This window comes from Arvicola amphibius, chromosome 18 (assembly GCF_903992535.2).
Source record: "Arvicola amphibius chromosome 18, mArvAmp1.2, whole genome shotgun sequence".
NCBI lineage: Eukaryota > Metazoa > Chordata > Mammalia > Rodentia > Cricetidae > Arvicola > Arvicola amphibius.
The window spans coordinates 7,041,554-7,066,717 of record NC_052064.1 but is presented as its reverse complement, the minus strand read 5'-3'; the positions used below and the strand labels follow the sequence as shown (position 1 = coordinate 7,066,717).

Below are 25,164 nucleotides of genomic sequence, written 5' to 3'. Positions count from 1 at the left end.
GCTTTTTTCTCAGCACCCGTGCTCCCAGGACGTGTGTGTGTGTGTGTGTGTGTGTGTGTGTGTGTAAACAACCGTTTTTAGCACTTGTGCTTTAGTACTTAAGTGCTTAGGTTCTTTTTGAGCTACTTGTTTGAAAGTGATTTGCAAGGAGAAAGTTAGTATGCATTCTTGTACTCCCACCGTTGGTATCTGTCTATCTCAGCTTTAAAAACAGGGTTTCACTGATTTTCTTTTTAAGCTTTATTTATTTTGTGTGTATTTTATGCAGTGTTTTTTCTGTCTACATGTATGTGTGTACATTACACGTGTGCCTGATGTGCAGGGAAGTAAGCAAAGGGCATCAGATCCCTGGGACTGGACTTGTGGATGGTTGTGAGCGGCCATGTGAGTACTAGAAATCGAACCCGGGTCCTTTGCAAGAGCAATAAGTGCTCATAACCACTGATACATATCTGTAGTTCCTGTCTTTTAATGCTTGATCCTCCAGCCTCACTACCACCATGCTGTGTACTTAATACTCTTTTTAATTTGGTGTTACTGTGGTAAATAGAATGATTTTTCCCTTTTAAACAAGAGAGACTCTGTGATATGGCCATAAATCCCTTATGACCAGGAGTTTGGGTTTACAGACTCCTTTCTGGTTGTTGGTTGGTTGGTTATCACCATGGCAATCAGAAGAGGGTTGGACTTTGACAGATGTACAGTATTAGAAGGAGGAGTGAAGACGTGTTATGAAAGTATTTCTATGAGAATGAGAAAATGAGTTTTGTTTTACTTTGTTTTTAAATAATAGGCTTTGTAGACCAGGCTAGCTTCAAACTCACAAAGTTCCTTCTCCCTCTGTCTCTCGAAGGTTAGGATTAAAGGCATATACCACCATGCCCAGCGTAACATGCCACAATTGATAGACAAAAGCAGAATGTAAAGTTGTCATTTTGCTTTGAGCCATATCTGCAGCAGAACACTCATGAATTGTTTACTAGGAATCCTTTTCTGCTCTTTGTTCCGAGGTTTCCACCCCTACCACTGGTCTGAGGAGGGCAGTGAGTTTCATGTGTTAAAAACAAGCATCAGATGCAGCTGACTGGTCTCTTTCTTACGAATTCTAGAAGTCACAACCAGTACTAGTTCTGGGCATTCCTTGGCCAGAAGTTAAAAACTGAACTGAATTTTGAGACAAGCAGTGTAGTTACCCAATTAAGTTTAACTGGCTGCTTATGCTCTTGGATGTGAACATTACCCACCTGAGACCATAAAGAACCAGAATGTGGTGGGTGTGGCTTATAGGAGTGAGGTTGGAGACTCACTTGGAACTGAAGGCCAATCTGGGCTACATAGTGAGATCCCCTCTCAAAATGAGTAAAGGAGGAGACAGTTAGGATGTGTCCCAGTAGAAGTCAGCACCACTGTGGATTTTGTTCTTTCTCCTGTTCCTTAACAAGTGAGTGGCAACCCCCAGGGGGTTGGTGAGTAAATCAGTGATCCTGATTTGGCTGTTTTCTTTGACCATCTGTAGCCATTGTTTTAGTGAATTTATTGTGTTAAAAATGGATTCATCGGCTGGGCAGTGATGGCACACACTTTTAATCCGAGCACTTTGGAGGCAGAGACAGGCGGACTCTGTGAGTTCGAGGCCACTCTGGTCTACAAGAGCTAGTTCCAGGACAGTATCCAAAATGACAGAGAAACCCTGTCTCAAAAAAACAAAATAAAACAAAAAAAAAAAATGGACTCATCGAAGGTGATAGGTTACCTGAACTTGTTCCCACATGGAGCATCAACTACAGTGGGAACATCTGACTGCACATCCGACTTCGCTCTTACGATGTCGTTAAATTCAGGGCTCCTATTAAATTGCTCACCAGGTAAAATCTGCCCCCAAATCAGATAGCCTGACTTTGACCCCAGAACTCAGAGAATACCTACTGCTTGCTCTACGTACTCATGCATGGCACATGTGTTCCCACACACAAAACAGATACTTCCAGATGCTACAGATGTAATAAAGGGACTAGAAGAATGACTTCGCAGTTAAGAGCACTGGATGCTCTTGCAGAGGACCTGGGTTTAATTCTCTGTACCCACATGGTGGCTCACAATTATCTATAATTAAAGTTCAAGAGGATTCAACAACTTCTTTCAGCTTTCATGGGCTCTAGGAACACTCATGGTGCACAGATATGTATGCAAGCAAAATGTTCATGCACAGGAGAAAAAAATGTTAATAAAAAAGTAAAGATTTAATTAAATTAAATTGAATTGAATATTTCAGAAGTGCAGTGAGGTCCACATGCAACAACACATCTTAGTGTCGGGACCAGCATTCCAATGCTCTGAGTTCTGAGGTGGGATAGTAAGGGATGTGAATTTTCACAGAACACACCACCATGAGGTTTCCTGTATACATCTCAGGCTGGCCTTACACTCTTTGTAGTCCATATCTTTTTTTTAAATATATATATATAATGTATATAATATTCTGTCTGTGTGTATGCCTGCAGGCCAGAAGAGAGCATCAGACCTCATTACAGATGGTTATGAGCCACCATGTGGTTGCTGGGAATTGAACTCAGGACCTTTGGTAGAGCAGGCAATGCTCTTAACCTCTGAGCCATCTCTCCAGCCCCTGTAGTCCATATCTTTAATTTACATATTTAACCTGAAACTCAAGAATGTTTTAAACTTAACCTCCAGGGCTACCTGAAAAGTAGTGACCTGTGAGAAGTGCGAGGAGCAGAGTCCGTGGGCACAGTTCCTCTTTGCTAGTACTGACAGGCTTCATGTGGGCAATGTTCTGCTCCGTTTTCTTGGTTTCAAGTTTTAAAAGAATCAAAAATTCTCATATCATTCCAGTTTTGCATCTGCATGGAGTGTGTGATTATCTCACGGCTTTAGGAACACGAGGAACCTTCTGGGAAGGATGGACATGGCCGGTGTGAGGCTAACAGAAGACAAGCACAAACCAGAGCAGTGTGACTACTCTAGCACTTCCTCTTGCTCACACGGTTTTGCCTGGCAACTGCAGGACAAAGGCCACTGAGGCAGTGGACGGGGTGTACACGTGGGTGATGCCGTTCCCCGGCAGCAGAAAACCACACTCACCATAGGCTGCATAGATGAGTGCGGGTGGTCTTATTTATTGTGTTGTTTTGTTGTTAAGACTTGTTTTCTGTATGTGAGGTGTTGTTTATGTGCACCATATATGAGCCTGGTGCCTTCAGAGGTCAGGTGTCAGGTCCCCTGGAATTGGTGTTGTAGATGGTTGTGTATCACCATGTGGATCCCAAGAACTGAACCTGGATCCTCTATAAGCGTAACAAGTGTTCTTAACTGTTGAGTTTCTCTAGCTCTTGATTGTAGGTTTTAAGGAGTGTTTTGGTACTTAGTCTAAAGCTGTATGATCAGAGCAGTGAAATTATTGTAAATTTGAAATAATTTCCACCATACAAGCAGAATGTTCCTTGTTCAAAGTGCTTGAGACTGAAAGAGCTGTGGATTCCTGAATTCCTCAGACGTTGAAATATTTACATACGTATGATAAACTAACTTGATGATTTGACACTAAAGGACACAAAACTCACTTCTATTTCATGGGCATGTAAATGCACATAGGCTGTCACAGCTGGCGTTGAATGTCACTCATCATATGAGATCCAGTGTGTACTTTTCTTCCTTATCATGATGGTGCTCAGAGTCTCAGGTTTTGGACTAGGGATTACAACTCACTGATCTTCCTGTCCCTGCTATGTACTTTTCCACAGCTGGTGACATGGTGCATCTTTTAGTTTCTCTTATTCCATATCCAAAAATTCTGTCAATAACAGAACAGAAATACATTTATTAAAAATTATGTATGTACTGTTTTCTTTGTCCTATCCCCAGTTAGTAGAATATAACTATTTCTCTGGCTCTTGTATTGTGTTCAGAGGTATAGTGTGGAGGTGAGTGTCTTGTGTAGTAATATAGAGCTGTAATCCCATCGTTGAGGATATGAAAACAAGATTGAAAATTCCAGGTCAGTCTGGGCTACATAGTGATAACCCTGTGTCAAAAAATATATGACAGTGTAGTGTGTGTGGTTGTGTGGTATGTGCAGTGTGTGTAGGTTATATGCAAACACTGTACTATTTTATTTAGGAGATTTGAATATCCTTGGATTGTTGATGAAGGTACAATCTTGGAACCAGTTTCTATGGGTTGAGAGATGGATCTACTGAGTTTGATGCCCATTGAAGGAAGGACGAACACTTATGTCAATACAGAATAATTAAATTTCAAGAGAGTTTCTTCTGTTACCAAAGATTGAGCCTCAGTGTTGTGTGTGAACTGTAATCTTAACTGTTGGAGATTGATGGCTGTGCTCGTTCTGTGGCTAGGCTACTGAAAATGTACCTGGGAGGTGTTTGCTGCCTGGAGAGCTGGGTTCTAATGTGCAGCTGCTTTCCATGTTCATCAGTATATTTTAAGTCCTGTGACTCTGTAAAGCATAGCTTTGAGACTTTTATTACATACATCACATCTATGTAGGTTAACTTCAACAAGTATATGTGCTTTATATTCAGCCTTAGCCTCCATCCTAACCCTGATCTTATTTGACTATGTCCCTAGAGCTAGACTTCAATGATTTTTCAGATTTGTTTCTAAATTTTTCTTAGTTTATGTATGGTATGTGTGGGTGCCATGTGCCACAGTACATGTGTGTTAATCAGAACAACTCTGTGGAGTCATTTCTCTCCGTTACACTTTACAGAGTTCCAGTGGTCAGACTCGGGTCATCAGGCTTGCACCGTTGTGTGGCAAGCCCGCTTACCCTTTGAGCCTCTAACCAGCCTTTGGATGGACCTGATCTTTACAAACTGTTTTTATTTGAAGGTCTTTCTTTTCCACTACTAAAATTGTGGGTCTGTTTCCTTACTAAACGTAGAGATCTGATCTCCAGATTGAAGCAGCACTTAACTTTGTTGCTAGCAGTTGGAAGCTTGTTTGTCACTCACCTTCTTTAACCAGGAACCATCCCAAAAGTTTCTTTCTGGAGTCCTGTGTATAGCATTGTGGTACTACTGCAGACAGCCAAGAGTAGGCACTGAAGAAAGTACAGAAAGAAAAGGGCCATGGGTGTAGGTGGGTGTGGGATTGCTGTGATTCTTGACTTGTTTTTTGCATTTGTAGGAATCCTATCTTCTTTTTGTTAGAGTTTGAAAGTGGGGGGACCAGGGTATTTCTAACTGGTTTGCATGAGTGCAGTAGTCCAGGCCTCTGGTGCAAATCATCAGAGCACTCCTGCAGCAGGGGTTCTCAGCTCCTGGGGGGCAGGAGTGTTGCAAATCAGATATTTACATTATGGTTCATAACAGTAGAAAAATTAGTTTTGAAGTAGCAATAAAATAGTTTTATGGTTGGGGGTCAGCGCAACATGAAGAACTTTATTAAAGGATCACAGCATAAAGCAGGTTGAGAACGTATTACAGCAAGCGGAAGACATCCTGTTGTGGTGCCAGGCTTGAGTGCGGGGCTCCACTCACCTGGCAGTGTGCTACTGAAGGCCTGCTATGGGTGTGGCAGTCAGTTGACGTAGTTTCTAGATGCGTAGGAGAAGCACAGGGGCCCAAGAAGGCCACCTTATAGGTAACAGTGGACAGTCCGTGAACATTTTCCAACACACAGAAATGGAGTTGTTCAGAGTGAAAGTGACCTGGAATACATTTTTTTTTTTTAACAAAGGTCTTTGTAGTACACAGGCTACCTACTTACTGTTCATTTTCCTGCTGTGTCAGAGCTTCCAAATTTTGGGGGGGGGGGGGGGGGTGACACTTTCATTGTATAGGTGACACATTTGAAAATTTTTAACTTCATGTTTTATAAGGAATTGTCCTTGAGGTCATATATTTTACGACAAAATGTAGAGAAGAACAGCATTTGTTTTTGGTCTCCACTAGTTTCTTGTGGCTGTTTATCTAAATTTAGACAAATTCGAGTTACTGTGTTCTTTACTGGCTGTGTACATGTGCCTGTTAGATCATGTAGCCCAGTGGACATCTGTACCGCCAGAGACACTTATCAGCATTGTTCTAGGGGCACAGACTTCCTTCTCTTTGCATGGTAAAATGCAGTAGTATAAGGCCTTCAAATGCTAAGCATCATACAGGTTTTGCTAAGCAAGCTTACAAATTACAACAGCACCCAAACTGAAGTGAGAGTGGTTCTTGGGTGGTGGAAATGCAAATATTCTGTATACTTTTGTATCTCAAGAAGCTCAGAGCTGTTTATACAAACTCTTAATCCGTTTACATCCACTTAGCTAGCTTGGACAAAATCATTAGTTCTTCCATGAGACTTGCTTATGAGGAGAGAGCTAGCTTCCTTTGTTGTTTCCAAAGTTTTGAGAGTTAGATTGCCTGCTAAGTTGAAAAAAGTCTGTCCGGACCAATTAAGTTCAGGGATGTGCAAATCTGAGCTTTTGTAATTGTATGCGTCTTTTTCTGCAGGAGAACTGCGGCACATCACCAAGCTGAAACCCTGGAGCCTCTTTGATGTACTTGTGGAAAAGTATGGCTGGCCCCATGAAGACGCTGCACAGTTTACAGATTTCCTGATTCCAATGTTAGAGATGGTTCCAGAAAAACGAGCCTCAGCTGGCGAATGCCTTCGACATCCTTGGTTGAATTCTTAGCAGATTCTACAAATATAGCATTCTGAGCTAGCAAATGTTTCCCAGTCCATTGGACCTAAACAGTGGCTCTCATTCTTTAACAGGATCACAAGTGAGCTGGCTCCACACTCAGACCTTTGTTTGCTTTGAGGTACTGTTGTTTGACACTTGGCTTTCTGTGCACCATGATCCTGGGGACGGGTAGTCTCTGTCTTCAGCTAAGTAGTTTACTGGCCATCTTCTTCTGGAAACAATAACATGTCTCTAAGCATTGTTTCTTGTGTTGTGTGACATTCAAATGTCATTTCTTTTTTGAACAAAAAATACTTTCCCCTTTGTGTTTTGGCAGGTTTTGTAACTATTTATGAAGACACATTTTAGCTGAGTATTATATAATTTACAATCTTAAGAAATTATCAGTTGGAACCAAGAAAGAATGAGGAAATACACAATTTTTTCTTCTGGCAAAGGGAAATCATTCCTGTATTATAGTGTATGTAACTGTTATTTTGCATAAATAGGGGACGAGGATTCACATTCAGAAAAGCTACCCAGTCCTGAGTGCTTTTTAGCACACATTGCATGTTGCGATTTCCACTGCTTCAAGAAGTTGCACAAACTTTTTCATTCCATAACAGTCCAAATGGCTCTGGATTCGGTGCCACTTGAAAGGAGGGCTTTAAATTGTGGCATTTTAAGGAAGAAAAACTTGGTTTTCATTCAAAAATTTATGCTATAATCTAGCAGTCCCATTTGTATTTTTTCATATTTTTAAAACTACTTTTTAAGAATAAGTCATTCCCACTTAAAATGTGATGGCCCAGTGCCTCCTATCAGCACTGTAAGTTAAATATGTAGATTAAATTGGACAAGAGAAATATGTTGTGTGTGGAATGAAAATAATAATATATTTTTGGAAAAGCATGATCGTGTTTGTCTAGAACACAAGGTGTGGCTTATAGTTTGCAGCACAGTGGACAGAACACTCCTCACAGCTTACAGGTACCAGTGATCATGTTCATTCCATAAGCAGCTTTACTCGCTACAGCAGTTTTACTCCTTTCCATTGTCTTTCCATGAATGAGAAAATAATTTCCCCTTTGCAGGCCGCGTACATTTTTAGTTTATGCAGTTCCTTAAAATTAATTGTAGAATTCAGGATACAAACCATTAGTAGGCAATACAATTTTAGAATGTAACATAGAGAGGTATATTTAGCCTCTTAGAAGTCAGTGAATTGAATGTCCTTTTTTAAAAAAATTTTTATTCATTAAGGTGCCTCGTTTTTCTTGACTTTGTTCATTAACATTTATCCATATGCCTTTGCAATAATTAGATTGTGAAAAGCTAACAAGTGTTGTAACAATAATCCTTTGTTTGGGGTGCTTGCACTTGTCTTAAAAAATTAAAGTGTTTTGGGTTTTTTTTCCAGACATTGCCTTGGTCATTGCCCTGTATTTGAAGTGACAGAATCAACATACATTTGCTCTCAGTAGAGTCACCAAAGCTAAAGGAGGCACAAATGAAGGCATAGGACACATTAAACCTTACTACCAGGAGATCACTTGTGGATTTCAGGAATAAGGCTTCAGTGTGGATGGTCCCTTTTTTAAAACCAGTGTTTCATCATAAGTGCTCCGTTTTCTTCCCTCCTACTCCTTATCTTTCACTCTGAACAGACAAGACACATATCCTTTAGGAGTTAGCATTGTTGTATCACACTCTTGTGAAGTAGAAGGTTCCACTCATTTATGTACTATGCATGCTGAGTTTTTCTAATGAGGCTGTCCATGTAGATCCTATGACAGATGGTGGCAGTTGAGTGTTATCATCATATAAACACTTGTATAAGAACCACAAAGTATATATTTATGTCTTCCCTATGTCTGAAAGACTTTTTACAATTTGAATGAAATTTGTCTAATGTAGTTTTAGCTCATGTTGGAAAAGAAAGCTAGAATATAATTTTAAGGTGGTTTTCCTGTTGAATACCTTAGCTACTTTACATACAAGAAGTTCTACAAAGAAACACATTTGTGATTGGGTACCATATGGTTATATCAGATTCTTGGTAGCATGCTGATAAAAATAGAAAGATTGGGTGTCGTGGTGCAGGACTTTAATCCCAGGGAGGCAGAGACAGGTGGATTTCTGAGTTCTAGTCCTGCCTGGTCTACAGGCCAGCCAAGGCTAGTGAGATCCTGTATGAAAAGTGTAAAAAAAGAAAAGAATAAATATTCAGAACACTATAACCAACTCAGTATTTTTAGTTCAAAGACCCTGTGAAATCCTCATGGAAAATTATAAGCAGTAGGCATGTATGACTTTAACAGATTCAGAAATAGCTAATCTGGCAGAACTTGCCAAAGAGAAAGTGGGTAGTCTTTAAGAGTTTCAATGAAACATCCTTTTTAGGTGAGATCTGCTTGGTTTTTCATATTCTCTGCACCATGAATTATTTATTGATAGATAAGGTAATAAGTAGAACTTTCATTGGAGTGGAAAACATGCTCAAATTATTTTCTTCCTTTTTTTTTCCCCTTAGCTCTGGCTGGTCTTAAACCCAAGAGATCTGCCTGCCTACGTGGGTGTGCCACTCCTTCCCCTGCACACACACTTTTAATTAATTAAAAGCTTGATAGAGTGCCCATCAAAACTTGTATTTAGTTAATATCCTTCAGGTAACAGCTTTCATTCTGAATTTCTTAATATAACAGGTTATTTTGAAAGTATGTGGATTTAAAGATGTTGAATAAAGGGTAGTCCATTTTAAGGAGTTGAATATTATTTACATTTTCATGCTAGTTAGCTTTGGTCTGTGTCTGATATTGTCTGGAGGAACAATGAAACTTCATTTTTCAAACTGTTTCTTTAGTGAACATCCTAAGGACTTTGATAAATATGGCAAAGCTAAACTGGGCAGTGATGGCCACACACCTTCAATCCCAGCACTCAGGAGGCAGAGGCAGGTGGATCTCTGAGTTTGAGGCCAGGCTGGTCTACAGAGTGGGTTCCAGGACAGCCATGACCGTTTTACAGAGAAACCCCGACTCAAAAAAACAAAAAAAGTGGGGGGCCAACGTTGACTGATGCTCTTCAGAAACTTGAAGAGGATTACTAGGGTTAAACCCTAAGGGAGTTAGTTGTCTTCCCATGTATCATCAGCAGCTGATTTCCAAATGGAAATTAAATGATACAATTTAAGTCACTACCAGATCTCAGTCATTTTAAAAGTTTACTTTTGTCCCTGATGAACAAAGTTTATATGCTATGGTGAAATTATGCCATGTATTTGAATGTTGATAAATAGGATCACTGCTATTGATAGATTTTGTACTCCTGAGAGGTAGACGGCAAACGCTGGAAATTAAAAAAAGAAAAAAATCACAACTGATATAATTTTCTTGCAGCAGTAAGATATTCACTGAGGCCCCCTTCATTCTACTTGACGTATTTCAGCCTGCCTTTCCCCTTTGTTTTAAGAAATCCATTTTCTACAACTTAAAAAAGCACTAAAGCTAGATAGTAAACATTACAATTCCATATCAATTCTATTAGTAGGGTATTACAGTGAGATTCTAAAGTGCAAATTAAATCTTTTTGTGTTTTAGGTAAATTACTTCTTTTCAAACTGTTAAGCTGCAGTGTGCATCTGTTTAGTGTGTAATACACTAATAATCTGGATTAATTTTGTAATTCTGTATATTAGATTGTTATTAAGAAGTAAAGTCACACACCTTGGCTATTTAAATTTCCTGTGACTCATGCCTCATGAAGAAAAGGCAAATGACAGAAAGGACTTTGAGAATCACCCAGATTCACTGCTGGAAGCCTGCCGTGCAGTTGAGGTAGTAGTCACTAAAAGAAGGTGGAAGGTTCTTTCCTTACAAATTATATTTGAAAATCGTTAACTTTTGTAAAATCATTAAGCAGATCTCAATCTCAGAAGTTGTACAGAACAGTTTAGTAAAACTGACATAATTGTGATTTATTAACATGAATTAAAATGCCCAACCAGTGCTTTAATGTGACCGCATATTTGAAATAAAAAGGAAAGGTCATATACTGGACTACTTTCACAGAGATCACACTTTTGCAAAAGACTTGCCATATGTACAATGCTGTTACCAAATGAAAAGGGCTGGAAGGAATTATATATGCAAAAGAAATGTAGTATTTACAGTCTGTCAGGAATCACTAGAAATAATCTATACATTAAATTACATTTTGCTTGCAAAAAACTGATAAAACAAAATGAGCCATGTCCACACCAAACTATAAAAACCTGTATTGCATTTTCAGACCCAAGATGCACTCACAGAACTGCTGACCATAAAAAAGAAATCCTCATAGTACTTTCCTTATTTAATGCATATGTATAAAATAATATAGAAAATACTCACTAAATGAATTTAACTGCAACAATAAAATTTAAAGGTCATGTAGCATCAGATCTATGGCCAGAAAAACAGCTGGAATGTTCACCTACAAAATAAAGATGCCTATGACTGGCCTAAGAGCACATTTCTTAAGAAATCGTAAAAGCAAAAATGGGAAAAATACAATGAAAGAGCACTGGTGTTTTTTGGTTTTTTTTGTTGTTGTTGTTTTGTTTTGTTTTTATACAAAGTTTCATGTACAAGCTTTAAAAAGTACCTTAATAGGTACATATGAAATATACAGTTTATATTACAGAACATTTTAAAAAATGTTATTAGAGTCCATTTTAATGCCACCCTGAACCGTGGTAATTGTTTTGAAATGTTGGTGGCACCTGTGCTCTGTGAATTGGAATCTGTCCAGGCACTGGAGATGCCTGCTGAGGTCCTTGCACCCCATGTGGCAGGGCCACAGAGCCAGGATGAGGATGAGGACAGAACCCTGAAGCAGGAGGTGTTGGAATACTGTTAGGTCCTTGGGGCTGATGATGAGGACCTGCAACTGGTAATGGACAATGTGGCCCTGTTCCGGAAGGCTGGTGTTGGGGTCCTGGTCCCAGAGTGGTATGATGTGTGGCTTGTGAGGGATACGGTGGTACAGCTGGATGAGCACTTGCAGGAAAAAGTGGAGGTCCTTGATGAGGTGGGTGGTGTAAGGCTTGACCTGATGTTGAATGGTGCCCAGAAACCAGAACACTGGCTGGAGGAGGAGGAGGTGGGGGGGGTGCTGAGTTTACCACATGCTGGTGTTGTGCTTGTAGACTCTGTAGTCCTGTGGAAGGATGGGGTGGTGGGTGGTGATGTGGGGCAGGACCAGGAGGTGGAGGGGGGGGTGGTAAATGATGTCCAGTAGTTTGAGAGTGAATGTGTGCCCCAGGGGTGACAGCATGAACCTGCCCGACCACATGTGCTATGGAGTGCTGCTGATGTGAGCCTGGCTGTTGAATGAGGTGTGGTCCTGGAGCAGGTGGGGGTGGAGGTGGGGGCGGGACCACAGCAGCAGCAGTTGGATGGTGAATGGTGGGGTTCTGAGATGGCAGAAAATGCCCTGCAGTAACGTGGTGTCCTGGAACTGATTGCTGGCTTGCAGTGCCAGGAAGTGCTTGATTTGGTCCAGATGTAAACACAGTTTGTTGGGAAAGACTACCTTTTAGCTGATTATAATTCTGAAAGTTTGCAGAGGGCTGCTGGTTTTGATAGTATGATGAGGGGGGCGGAGGGGGCGGAGGGGGCGGTGCCGTGCTGTTGAGACTTTGTTGGTTAAACTGACTGTATGTTGCTGAAGATTGTCCTGAGGGTGTCTGTGTAAATAATGCTCCAGAAGTTGCCTGCTGAGTACTGGCTTGAAGGTTCTGTGCTGCTGGATAAAAATTCCTCTGAGTCTCTCGCTGAGGAGTTCCAACTTGAGGTGACTGTGAATGGTGAGGCCTGAAGGGAGACCCTAAGTGCTGTGAAGGAGGCTTTGGTGAGAGGTGACCATGCTGCACAGCTGTGTGAGGCGTGCAGGACTTGGCAGGGTTTTCTATGTGAGGTGATGGAGGACAGTGCAACTTTGTTGGTGCAGAAGGCAGCTTTTGTGGAAGTTGCTCGTTTGCATTGCGAACATGGGCCTGAGGAGGGTGGTTCTTGGAAAGTGCTGGGGTGGTGTTTGACAGCTGTTTCTGCTGGAGCTCTGTTTTCAGGTGAGCGCTGTTCTCAGCTTCTGACACAATGACTGTTGCCTCCCAGTGGGAATCTGGTTTTGTGAGTATTTTCCCATGTGACTGAGCAGGATTTATCGGCCCCGGTGAACTAGGCTATGAAGAAAAAAAAATCACATAAATGTTTTGTTTATGTAAATTTAAAAAATATATAAAGTACCTTGAAGTTGACTGTCACTGCTTACTATATTTTAAAAGAGGGCAGGAAACATTGTCAGCATGACAAGCTCAGAGGCCCATGATGGTGAAAGGCGAGTGTTTCTGAGTACAATTTGTATGTTCTTACAGTGACTTAGCTTAAGCTGAATTCTTTCAATTTTGATGAATTAATGGTCTTTAATTTGCCTTTTCTTTTTCAAACAGAGAGGTGTCTTTCGACAACCTTAAAACTCAGCAAGTTTTAATTTCATAACTCTAATTTTTTGACCCAACTAAAGATAAACTGCTTTGGATAAATAAAAATTGTTCATAAAACGTACCATTTAGACTTTTAATACTTTTTTAACTTTTAAGGGTGACACCAGTGTAAGACTATCTAAATGCCTACGATCTTTTAATTTAAAAGTCCAAGGCACTCAGATCCCTCACCTTTAGTTTACAACAGTATACACATATTGGCTTAGCGTTCCTTTTGACTATCACCTGAGCTTTTGTTTGTGGAGTGCTGACTGGCAGGTCATAAAATTGTTTCCCATGAAAAGAGGAGTAAACACTGCAACGTTGAGCCAGAGCTGTTTGTCACAGTTGAGCATAAGAATGATAAACAGGAAGAGTATAGAAGGCATAAACTAATACTTGATATAGCAGGGAAAAAGCCTGATTTAAAGGTCATTGTTATTACCTTGCTCATTTTTGATGGACTCTGAGAAGTGTCAGGGGATGGACATTCACTCATAGTTGTGGGTTCTGGATTTTCAGGATCGGGATCTGTAAAGCAGAAGAAACCTATAGTAAACGAAAGATTACAAGACAAATAGTTCCTCCCATGCAGACACACAGTGCTTGCTGTGTACAGTTTCTTTCTAACTATAAAGTACTTTAAAGTCATCTACTTACTGACCTGCTATAAGTTCACTCAAAGAAGGGACTAGGCTCTTAGCGTGTACCGGGGGAATGTGATTTGAATGAGATGAAGGTGAAGACTGAACATGACTCGGTGAACATGAGACACATGGTGATTCTCCCCCTGGAGATGAAGCAGAGCAGACCCAGAGACAGCATTAGTGCTAACAGAGAAGAGGGGACAAACAGTCAGCTGCACTTGGCAGAGAAGAAGCAAGAATGCTCACCACTGTCTTTATCTCTGCGGTGGTCACTGAGCAGCAATGCTCGCTGGTAGCTCCGTTCTCTCACTTGTTCCACTGAAGTGGAGGCGGTCCTTTAAGATAAAACACATCCTCAGGTCAGAGATGCTGCTGCCACCTAGATGACACTTTCTGTCTCTTGATGAATGAAATGTCCTTTAGATGAAGGATTTTGCTATACTGGGACAGCACCTTGGTATTAAGCTTTGAGAAAAGCTGTCTAATTGTTAACCACACTCCAAACTGAAATTTTTATTCCTATTTACTTGAAATTAGACTAACATTAGTCTTTGGCAGTTTCTTGGTAAAAAGGAAGGTATGTTGGAAATACTTTGTTAACATTTATAAGGTCATGTCAACTTAACAAAGGGAGCAAAAATACTGTAGTGGGAAGCTGCATTGCAGAGGTAACTGGTAGGGATGTAAAGAAAGAAACCTGTGTATGATGCTGAGTGGGATGCCGGCTTCTGCAGAAAGGAATATTTACATGGCACCCATCTTTCCAGGTCACGACAATAAACAACCAGGAGGAGTAACTCTCTTAACCTTTTTTTTTCTCCTTCACAACGGCACATTTTGGAAGGGCTTACCACTGAACTTCTGGGTCTTTCTTCTCACTGGCACTGGCGTCTTTAACAGGACAGGTACTGCCGCTCTCTTCACAAGAGGCATTGTAAGTGGCAGTTGGCGGTGGCAAAGGCAAGCTGGCCTGGTTTTCTCCCTGCTCGCTGTTTTCACTGCCATGGACACACCCATCGCCACTGTTGCCCAGGTTCCCACTTGTGTGAGGTGATACACTAATCAAAGCAAAGTTTTCTGTCTTAGAACCACTTTTCCTAGCTTCCCGTTGTCTCTTACGGTATTCTAACAGAGAAACCTTAAACAAGAAAAAAAAAAAAGTAAATCTTTTATTCTTGTGCTTATCAGAATCAATTTTAAAAAGGATACTGTAACATTTATATTAGGAAAATTATGTAAGAATAATTGAATTTTCCATAAATAATTAACAATTAAATGCCTACTATATGCCAGGCATGGTATTTAGATGATTTATATGCATTATCTCATTTAATCCTCACAACAACCCTAAGAAATAGGTATATTATCATCCCCATTTTACAGATGAGGAAATTGAGTAACTCACTCACTCCAGGTCACACAGCTGGTGAGTGTTGGAGCCGGGATTCGAACCTAGGTCTTATTTGAAAGCCCGTGCTCTTTCCACTATACTACATTGCTTCCCACAAAGTTGCCAACTGGACTCTGTTATAAAAATTAAAAGCACATATCACTAAAATGCGTTGACTTATACATCAGTTACTTAACAAATAAGTGTGTTTTCTCCCATTCTTGCAAAATAAGGCATTCTGTCTCAAAATTAGGAACTTGTGTATTAAGATAGAATCTTATCAAACAGTATCATACTTTCCAAAGCACTCTTACATCCATGGCCTAAACACTGTAAGTATTATGAGATGGTGAAGAGGCATTTCTTCTCTCCAAGGCTGCCTGCTCAATGTAAAATAAGAGAAATAAGAACAATTATCTACCTATTGTTTTGGTCTTTGGTTTATTTTTTAAAGGTTATTTGTTTTATGAAAGAAATTACCTTGAGTCTTTTACCTCAAACTACATTTCTTATTAGAAGTTTCATATAACTGTAATTTTTACTTTCTTAGGAACATCAAATTATTTACAAGAAGCTTTAAAATAAAATGTACGCACAAAAAAACCCGCCTTAACTTAAATAGCCAAATTACAAATGCCTCATACAATGCTGTAACTACCAATAAACCCTTAGGAGCACTGAGGAAGAACCCATTCAAAGTACTATAAATTGTTAAATTATAACCTTTTTCTTTTGTGGTGGATTCTGGGGTGTGGAACTCCCGTCGATCAAATTGTCATTAACAGTCCGTCCGAAACCAGAGACAAGCCCATCTTCAGAAGTACAAAAGACAGCTGTTTCCATGAACATGCCTCTAGTGTCATCCTGCATCAGGCACTTTGACTCACTTATTCGGAAGCCACCTCCAATCTCCAACTGATGAGAGGGTGTCAAGTCCCTCAAATTGGAGTTGATTGAGAAGTTAACTCCTGTTCTGTCAGGACTCTTAACCCAGGAAGAATACATTGGCCCTCGCCCAGAGTGGGTAGAGTCCAGTTGGCTGTTGGGCTCAGTCCTGTCATGGGCTGGTATTTCCATGGTTTTTTGTAAGGCAGCTGGCTCGACTGCATCGAGTCCCAGTTGAAGGTCTGACACAGATTCTTTTTCCCCTGGGCAAGGCCTGCTGATTTCAGTCCTACTCCTAGGGCTGGTATATCCAATAGTTTTTATTTCTTGAAGGCCCAGTTCAGTTAAATTGGAATTTCTAAAAGGCGCCAACGTTAGCATGGTTGAAGATCGATCATATCCCTGTTGGTGGTAGGACAAAGGGGAATCACACAATACCATTTAGGGACAATTTACTATCTAACAGTAATTTAAGCAAAATAATATTAGAGAAAATGAGCAAATGAATTTTTTTTTTGATAATTCCTTACCTCTTGACTGTAAGTGCGTCTCTTTATTTCTGGAGAACTTTCTGGGGAGGAAATATTCTACATAAAAGTAATGAGCAAAGTTAGAAATTAAAATACAGTAATATAGTTTGTAGACATGAAAGGTTAAAATGAAAAGACTGATGCACGGATTTTAGATTTAAACCTTGTTGAAGACACTTGCTTTTAGGTCAATTTGATATACATATTACAAGAAAATGCTCATTGTGGCACAAATAAAAATGTTTAAATTTATGTAAGTGTAGGTTCCCAATTTTCTCTTAGTTTCTCACCACACTAGTTAACAAGGCAGGGACAGGAATTTGCCAAAAAAGTTCGACCAGGAATGGACATTGCTCTCTCCCTCCCCCCATTCAAATGTCTCACCTCAAAATGCATTGTGTTTCCTGGTGTGCCAGGAGTTACTGGGGTCACTGGTGAATATATGGGTTTATAACCATTTCTGTAAGTTTCATCATCTGATTTGATCCGTGGAGGAGTCGCAAATGCGGGGTCCACAGTAGTGATATCTGTGTGAGTTGGTGTAGCATACGGTGAAGGAGTAGGGGTGGAGCTTTCTGAATAAGCAGAATCTAGCAACTGATAAAGTCTTCTTTTTTTTAGTGGTGTAGTTAAATCTGTTGGTGAAATAATAATCTATAAGGAACCATACTGCTGGGACTTGCTATAAATAAGTAACAGTAATTACAATGACTTTGACCCCAAAACTAGTGTTCTTAAAAACATACTATCATGACATCTTCAGTATTAGCAAATAGAAGCTTATAAACCTAGAAGTCACAAAAAAGGCTTTATTATTAAGTACTAATGTTACTGTAACTGATGTCTGTCCTATTGAACCCATGGGAAAGCACCTAGCCCCACACTGAACTCCAACCACGGCTTTATGTCTGTATACATGCAAAGGTCTGTTGAACAGAAAGAGGAAGCCTATAGCATCAGGCTTCTTTTCTAAAGTACACAGCAGTGAATAGACTGCCTGTCGCAAAACTACAGCTGTCCCTGCCACATTCCTCACACTAAAACACCACCGAAAGAAACACTACCTGGGAGGGAACAGCTGTCATTTAACAGTAGTGGACTTTTATTTTCACCATTAACTATAGGACTTCTGGATCCTTCCTGACAAGGTAAATGATATTTATGTAAAATTGTTGAATTTTCTTCTTCTAGGGCTTGTTTCAACCATCGCTGAATAAAACAAAAAATAAATAAGAATCAGTTTTTAGCTATTTATATAACCTATAAAATGCAAAGCCAATCACAAAAGCATTTCATTGTGAGGAGCTGTAGTAAGGACTGAAATTTGCATTTGGCTTCTCCTAGATTTTTATATCCAAAGAAAAGTTTACCTTTTTGCATGAGCCAGAAATGTTTTCAGTAGTTTCTTTTCTTCTCTTTTTTTCCGAAAGGAATGGTGATGTAAATCTAATGTAATGCTTAGGAGTAGAGTATACATGGGGGCTGTAAGTGAGACCTGGCAAAGAATTGAGCTGTGTAGCTAACACCTCTGGATCTGTAGTTATGCGCAGAGGCCTTTCTGAAAGGCTGTCTGAAGGTTTTCCTGTCTTCTCATTCTTCTCACTTAACCATTCATTGACCAAGTGCTAGAGAACAGAAACATTTGGATCACTATATAGTAATTGCACAGATTCCACTACAGAATATTCTAATATCAAATTAGATATTGGCACATCGTCTAAGACGATAAGTTGGGTAATTTATATTATTCATGTTATGGGGCTGGAGAGATGGCTCAGCGGTTAAGAGCATGTACTGCTCTTTCAGAGAGGACCCAAGTTCGGTTCCCAGCACCCTGTCAGGTGGCTCACAACCGCCGGTAACTCCAGCTCCAGAGGGATCTGACACTCTGGCCTACATGGGTACCAGCACTCACGTGCATATACCCCACATACAGACAGACACACGCATAATTTTGGTAATAATCTTTAACAAGAATTATTCATTATGTGGTAAAAAATAAACCCCACTATCAGTATTTTCATTTACTGTTATCTTAAGGACTATATATTCCATAGGGATAAAATACATGAATACATGTAGAAAATTTATATTACAAAAAGACACTAACTTTTGGCAGGTCATGGTGGTGTGCCACCTATATCCCAGGCTGAGTCAGGAGGACTGGCAGAGTTTAAGGCCAGCCTGGGCTACATATAGTAGGCACCTGGCCAGCCAGCCTTTTTCCCCCTTTGTTTTTGTTTGTTTGTTTGTGTTTTGTGATATAGCAAATCTAGGAGATACCAGTTAGTACCACAAATAATGCAGGCCTGTTGCTTTGTATCTTATACGAGACTGTTGGTTTGTTAGGAAAGTCTGTTTTTCAAGCTGTGCATTTCTAGACAAGGTGCATGTCACAGTTGCCTGGAGATGAGGTTTTAGTACATAGATAAAAGAAGCATGTCCACATTGACAATCCTTGGGTCATTAAGAAGTTTGAAATACCTCATGGATATAATTCAGCCTTGGTGATTGTTGTTCTGTTGGAAATGCTTAGGCAAGTGCTGTTCCACTGAGACACACCCCACCCCTCACAATCTAGTCTCTCCTGACTCCCTGAAATATACCTGGTCCTGAACACTAATAACCTCCTCACTGTTAAAACAACAACAAAAGTTGGTTAGTAACATTAGCTTTTGCTGTTGGAGTTTTTAATTTCATAGCTTTAATGTAAATTCTAGAACAAGTATTACATATTCATACATGTACAGACAAATGGCCTATCTTCCAAAGCATTTTTGGATCCTTTCCCTCTTCCTTTTCTTAGAATTTTTTCTATGTGTCTTTGTAGGACAATGCTATTCTATGTATATTAGACAGAATGATAATATGTGCTGTAAATAAACACATGGCACTGCCAACAATTTGCTTTTAATGAATATATTTAATACACATCAAATGTGATATTTGTAGTTGAAAAACATTTAAAAACTCAAGTTTTTTATTGTAAAAAGAAAAGTTTGCTCCTTCCAAATGTTGGTTAAAAAATATGGTTACTAATGAAGGCAAGCATCCACTTGCTTGTTTAAGGTGTGGCACACCAGCTTTAAATGAAACATTACTGGTGTCGCTGTCAAACCCTCGGACTCTGACAAGGAGTAGAGTCTGCCCCTGATGTATAATCCTGATTTCATACCAGAATACACCAACCATACTTTTCATTGTTTAACAGCCTGCCTACAAACTGTGAAATTAGGTAAGAAAAAGACAAAAATAAAAAGTTCCAAGATAAGTACATTTATGGCCTAAGTCACCTATCCCTGTATGCTGTCATTTAGAGAAAAATAGCAGCCCCTAACATTGCACTGTTACTTTTCAGCTGAAAAGTTCAAGTTGATCAAATTCTGTGAGCAGTTTCCCATAAATTTTTTCACTAACTCCAATAATTTTCCAAAGATTTCTATTAATGATTTGATCTAAACTGATCTTCCTTATAAACAAGTGAGCCAGAGTGAGACGGCTCGGTGAGCTGACTCCTGCAACTTGCACTCTGGTCCACAGACAAACAAATACCACTACCACATTCTTTGTCCATCATATCTACCTACACAGAGAGGAGTAAAACGCACAGTGCGGCAGGGCTGAGCGTGTGGATTAGACCCGTAGGTGGGGGAGACAGGAGGTATGTTCAAATGACTATACATTGATAGACAAGCTTATTTAGCGAAATCATTAACTGCAATACTAAAGGTCTTTATCTTTAATCTTCATAATACTAACTACTAAAGCTCTTGACAATTTGGTACTTATAATTCTGAATCAAATATGTACAAGTATAAGATGTAAATTGAATTTTTAAGACAGTTCTTCAGTTAAGAGACACTTGTTGCAAATGGCTCTTACGATCATTAGGAGTCATACCTTCTTTGTTTTGGGGTACTTTGTGGGACATTTATTAAGTGCTGGGATTTCCGCCTCAGTAATTATTTCTGCTGCTGTAGTTTCGGTTTCTGGCTCCACAGCAATTACAGTATTTTCAATCTCATTCTGTTGTGACGTAACTTCAATGTCAGGAGAAGAGGGCTGTATGTCTGAACACATGCTGACGGTCCTGTGTCTCCGACGCTGCTGTCCAATGTGAGTCCTACTGCGAGAAAAGCTTTTTCTCTGCTTAGTTCTGTTCACTTTGGCAGGGGTTGGCTTGATAGTAGTTTCTTCTTTTACTTGTTCCTAGTTAAAAATACAATAGTGGCACTTTTGATGCTTAGAGATACGTTTAGTTTTAATTATGGCATTATCTATTTTAAAAGCTAGCTTTCCAAAATCTTTTTTTAAAAAATTATGTATTTTTGGCTGGATGGTGGTGTTCCTACCTTTAAACCTAGCACTTGGGAGTCAGAGGCAGGTGGATGTCTGAGCTCAAGGCCAGCCTGGGCTACACAGGCTGTGTGCCTGTAAGAGGGCAGTCTGTGGGAGCTGGTTCTCTCCACTTCCACACAGGTGCTGGGGACCAGGTTAAAGTCTGCAGGCATGTGGCAGCTTTAGTGGATTAGCCAGCTTCTGATAACAAACCAAAATAATTCATCACTTTCTTACTTCAAAGCAAGGCACATATATTCTTGTTTCAAGTCTAAATTTCCCATAAGGTTTGAAAATGATTTAGAAGGCTAATATTGGATATTATTTAAAATCTGTGGGCTGGGGAGATCGTTCAGCAGGTAAAGCACATGTGCATAAGCCTGAAGACCGGCACTGAGCCCCAGAAATCCACAATGACCAAGGAGACGAACTGACTCAGAGTTGCTCTCTGGCCTTCACATATATGCAGTAGTATTCAAGTATACAGACATAATTTTTGTAGATGTAACTATACCGTGTAGAAACTCTGAAAATAAAGGTAAACCTAAGTAACGGTACCTGGAGAACTTCAACATCAGTGATAATCTGTGGTTCTTTACACTCTGGCTTAACTTCCGTCTTGGCTGTGCTGATCCTTTCCAAAGCTTGTTCTCGTCTTTTCTCTCTTTTTTCAAGTCTGGCAAAAGCTTGCAAAATTGCTTCCATTTTCCTTTCTTCTCTTGTCTATGGAATTTAAATTTGAAGTAAATATCATTATCCCAAAGGAAAAATTCTAAATGTCAATTGTTCATGACAGATTTTAAAGACGGCTGGGATACTGTTAGCATAATAAATTAATTCTTGGTAGGATGAAGGAACAATTTACAACTATTCAGCATGTGTATGAATCTCAAACTTCATCGCAGTGAACTGTTTTTATGAGTGTATGCCACAAAAGGACAATAGAGTGAACAAGCCTTTAAAAACAAACAAAATACTTCCTTGTTATACCAAACTAAAAAAATTATTAAAAATTTAAATTTATTAAAATTAAAATGTATTAATGAAATGTCTGCCTTTTAAAACAATACTGAAAATCCCTAAGGAATCAATATGTTGAAGAAAAACTCAAATGCACTTAAGTAGTCAATGTATTGTTATACTGTGGCAATGTCTAGTTTTTAGTGAATAGCTGTCACCCTGGCAGATTAGTTTTGATGTTTCTGAGACTGTACGAGCTCATACAACGCTCAACACTTCATTGGATGTTACTGAGTTCCAATAGAAAACGTGGGGCTTTGAAACAATACTTCAAAGACAGCAGGCAATCATAAATGTTTACTCTCCTTTCCCCTTCGCCCTTGTGCCCTCCGTGACAATTCTTTGAAGGCATGTCTCCACCTCCTGCTCTTCCTTCCTTACACGTCAAGGGCTGAGGGGACAGAAGAGTTCGATTCTCTGGGGAGAGAACATTAAAAGTAAAACCCAGAGCCTTGAGCAGAGGGTCTGGCAAAGGTTTGCGCTCTCAACCAGAACCAGGAAGCAGGTCATCAACTGTCCAGTTCTCTACATCAAAGAACCAGGTCCTAAGGCTGAGAACCATTTGTCATGGGTGTGGGGCAGAAAGATCTAGCTGCTAAAGACTGCAGCACTGGGGCTTTAGCTGAGACTCCAGAGTGACAACTGCTGCTTACTCTTTCCTGTATAAACATACTCAGTAAGAGAACAGAAGGGGCTAACAGTTCAACTGCTTTAAAGGAGTTTTTAATTTCTTCACTGGGACAGAAAATTTTAAAGCCAAATTCTTAGACAATTTTCTGTCTCTACCTTACTAATTCCTTTAAATCCCCCATAAAAACCTCTATTTCTAAAAAGTTTTATTTAGAAATCTAGACTTCACAAAACTAATTCTTAAAATTACCTCACCTATTGAACCTGGTGGGAGGGGACACTTTATCTACCATAATTGCTTCTTCTCAAAAAGCGCTTTTAAAACTTAGGGAAAATATTTTTCAGAAGAAACAAGCTTGTTTACAAGAAATTGTCTTTATAAATTAGTGTGTGTGTGTGTGTGTGTGTGTGTGTGTGTGTGTGTGTGTGTGTGCGCGCGCACGCGCGCCTGTGTGAGTTTCTGTGGGTATGCCATCTCCAAAATCTGGAGTTACAGGCCATCGTGAGCCATGGATGTAGGTGTTGGACAATGAACTCAAGCCCTCTACAGAAGCAAGCAGTAAGAATTCTCAGTCGGGAAAATCTCTCTTAAAGGAGCTGTGGCATGCTGCCAGCAAACAGCAAAAAGCTGTGTTAAATTCTATTTTTTTTTCTAGAATTTCTTTTCAAGCTTCCTCAGGTTTTTATGTGGATGTAGTTACCCACATTGGATGCCAACTGTTGTAGGGAGAGGGCCCGTTTGTTCTTCCAGGCCACCCGGCTAGCTCAGCCCCAAAATAACCACACAGAAATTGTGTTAATTAAATCACTGCTTGGCCCATTATGTCTAGCCTCTTATTGTCTCTCACATGTTGACTTAACCCACTTCTATTAATCTGTGTATTGTCACATGGCAGTGGCTTACCAGGAAAGATTCGGCACGTTTGTCTCTAGCAGCTCCATGGCATCTCTCCTACTCTGCCTTTCTTCCTTCCAGCATTCAGTTGTCTTCCCCGCCTACCTAAGTTATGCCCTATCAACTAGGCCAAGGCAGTTTCTTTATTCATTAACAATGAAAGAAACACATGGACAGCAGGACCAGGCCTACAGACCACTGATGCTCAAGACCGTTTTTATGTTTGAGTAACTCTAGGTAGACACCCAAGGAAGACATTTTCTTTATTATAATTATCCTAGAACTTCAGATTTCTTTGACATAATCCAGTATTTCCTTCTTTTGGATTGTGAGATTGAGGACCCAAGATAAAACTGTATGATGAAAAGAGCTAGACTCAGTGAAGTCTAGCTGGTGAGGAGACAGATACTGTACATACTAAATAACCCTAGCAAGACTCTGTATAGCTTCTAATGGTTGTAGTTTAGAACTGTGATACAAGCCATGACCCTATCTGAGTCCAGAGCTACTTCATTATCTGTGAGCTGAGAAACTGACAGGTTCCGATTCACAACTGGATCTGATATACTGTTATGCTGGAGTGTTAGGTGTTAGCTAGAGTACGTGTGATATTCCACATGACCTGCCTATATACTATTATTGTGGTATTTCTTAGTATATTATATCTCAGTATTATAATTTCTTGTAAACAGAAGAAAATAATAATCTGTTTCATATCTCTTTCCACTTGGGTGTTAATTCAAAATTTTTAGTTTATCCGTGTGTAGTGGGTGGGGAGTGTGTAGGAGTGGTATACATTCCAACGTGCTGAAGGGCACCTTGAAGGAGTCACTTCTCTACTTCCACAATGTGGGTCCTGGAGATTGCATCCAGAGTCATTAGGTTTGGCAGCATATGCCTTCACCAACTGAGCCATCTTGCTATGGAAAATTAATTGCACCGTGGAAGCTGTAACTCATTTGAAAGAACTGAAAATAAGCCTTGATTCTGAGCAACATAAGTAAGGTAAACTTGGTGTTAGAATAAATGTATGTTGCTCTTGATTTGCTTTTTTACCTCTAAGTATGTGCCTTTTCTGAAACAAAAATCATCCTCAAGAGCTATACTCCTGCCTGGGGAAAGCACAGCTCTGCAGCCTTATAGTCTTCCTCCCTCAGTCTCAGGACCCAGGGGCTGAAAATATCCCTAATTCCAGAACTGAGAAACACAAAACTGCCCGTAAGAGCCAGAAGATGAAACCAGAGAGCACTTACCAAATGGTCCTTAAAAAAAAAAAAAAAAAAAAAAAAAAAAAACGACCCCTTATTTTAGAAATACAAGCTTCCCCAAGCCCCCTTTAAACAGCAATTAGAACTGATAAATGAACAGATTATAAATAAAAGTCATTCCGAAGTAGCAAGCACTGTTGTATGGTTTTCCCATTTCCTCTATCACACAATTCAACACACCCTAACAGCCCGTTATTTGACGTTCAGATTCACTATGCCCATTCTCTGAGAGCTGCTCTGCCTTCTCTATCCACCTAGTTTTTACATAATTAAACACTACCTATGTATCAAGCACTTAGATTTTTTTAAGTGAGTAATAAATATGTTGGAGAAAGCATAGGTCACTGCTGTGTGAAGAGGTATTAATTTGAAGCATT

At 39.8% G+C, this 25,164-nt stretch overlaps 2 protein-coding genes across 10 annotated transcripts in view; one reads left to right on the top strand and one right to left on the bottom strand.

The window, feature by feature from the left end:
- The window catches only part of Srpk2 (SRSF protein kinase 2), a 189,376-nt gene extending 180,863 nt beyond the window's left edge, over window positions 1-8,513 (top strand). For all 6 annotated transcript variants that reach the window (XM_038315218.2, XM_038315214.1, XM_038315217.2 and 3 more), the window contains one exon: window positions 6,486-8,513. In XM_038315218.2, the coding sequence (XP_038171146.1) occupies window positions 6,486-6,670 (185 nt within the window). In that variant the 3' untranslated portion in view covers window positions 6,671-8,513. The remainder of the gene's footprint in view (window positions 1-6,485) is intronic.
- A 2,012-nt stretch (window positions 8,514-10,525) lies between these two features.
- Kmt2e (lysine methyltransferase 2E (inactive)) overlaps window positions 10,526-25,164 on the bottom strand; it is a 68,023-nt gene continuing 53,384 nt past the window's right edge. For 2 of the 4 annotated variants that reach the window (XM_038315209.1, XM_038315210.1), the window contains 12 exons: window positions 21,533-21,697; window positions 20,537-20,845; window positions 18,007-18,261; window positions 17,701-17,845; window positions 17,021-17,271; window positions 16,637-16,693; window positions 15,945-16,508; window positions 14,683-14,969; window positions 14,078-14,166; window positions 13,849-13,974; window positions 13,630-13,715; window positions 10,526-12,884 (listed from right to left, as the gene is read on the bottom strand). In XM_038315209.1, the coding sequence (XP_038171137.1) occupies window positions 11,376-12,884; window positions 13,630-13,715; window positions 13,849-13,974; window positions 14,078-14,166; window positions 14,683-14,969; window positions 15,945-16,508; window positions 16,637-16,693; window positions 17,021-17,271; window positions 17,701-17,845; window positions 18,007-18,261; window positions 20,537-20,845; window positions 21,533-21,697 (3,843 nt within the window). In that variant the 3' untranslated portion in view covers window positions 10,526-11,375. The remainder of the gene's footprint in view (window positions 12,885-13,629; window positions 13,716-13,848; window positions 13,975-14,077; window positions 14,167-14,682; window positions 14,970-15,944; window positions 16,509-16,636; window positions 16,694-17,020; window positions 17,272-17,700; window positions 17,846-18,006; window positions 18,262-20,536; window positions 20,846-21,532; window positions 21,698-25,164) is intronic. The other 2 variants (XM_038315211.1, XM_038315212.1) reach the window with 2 other exon arrangements.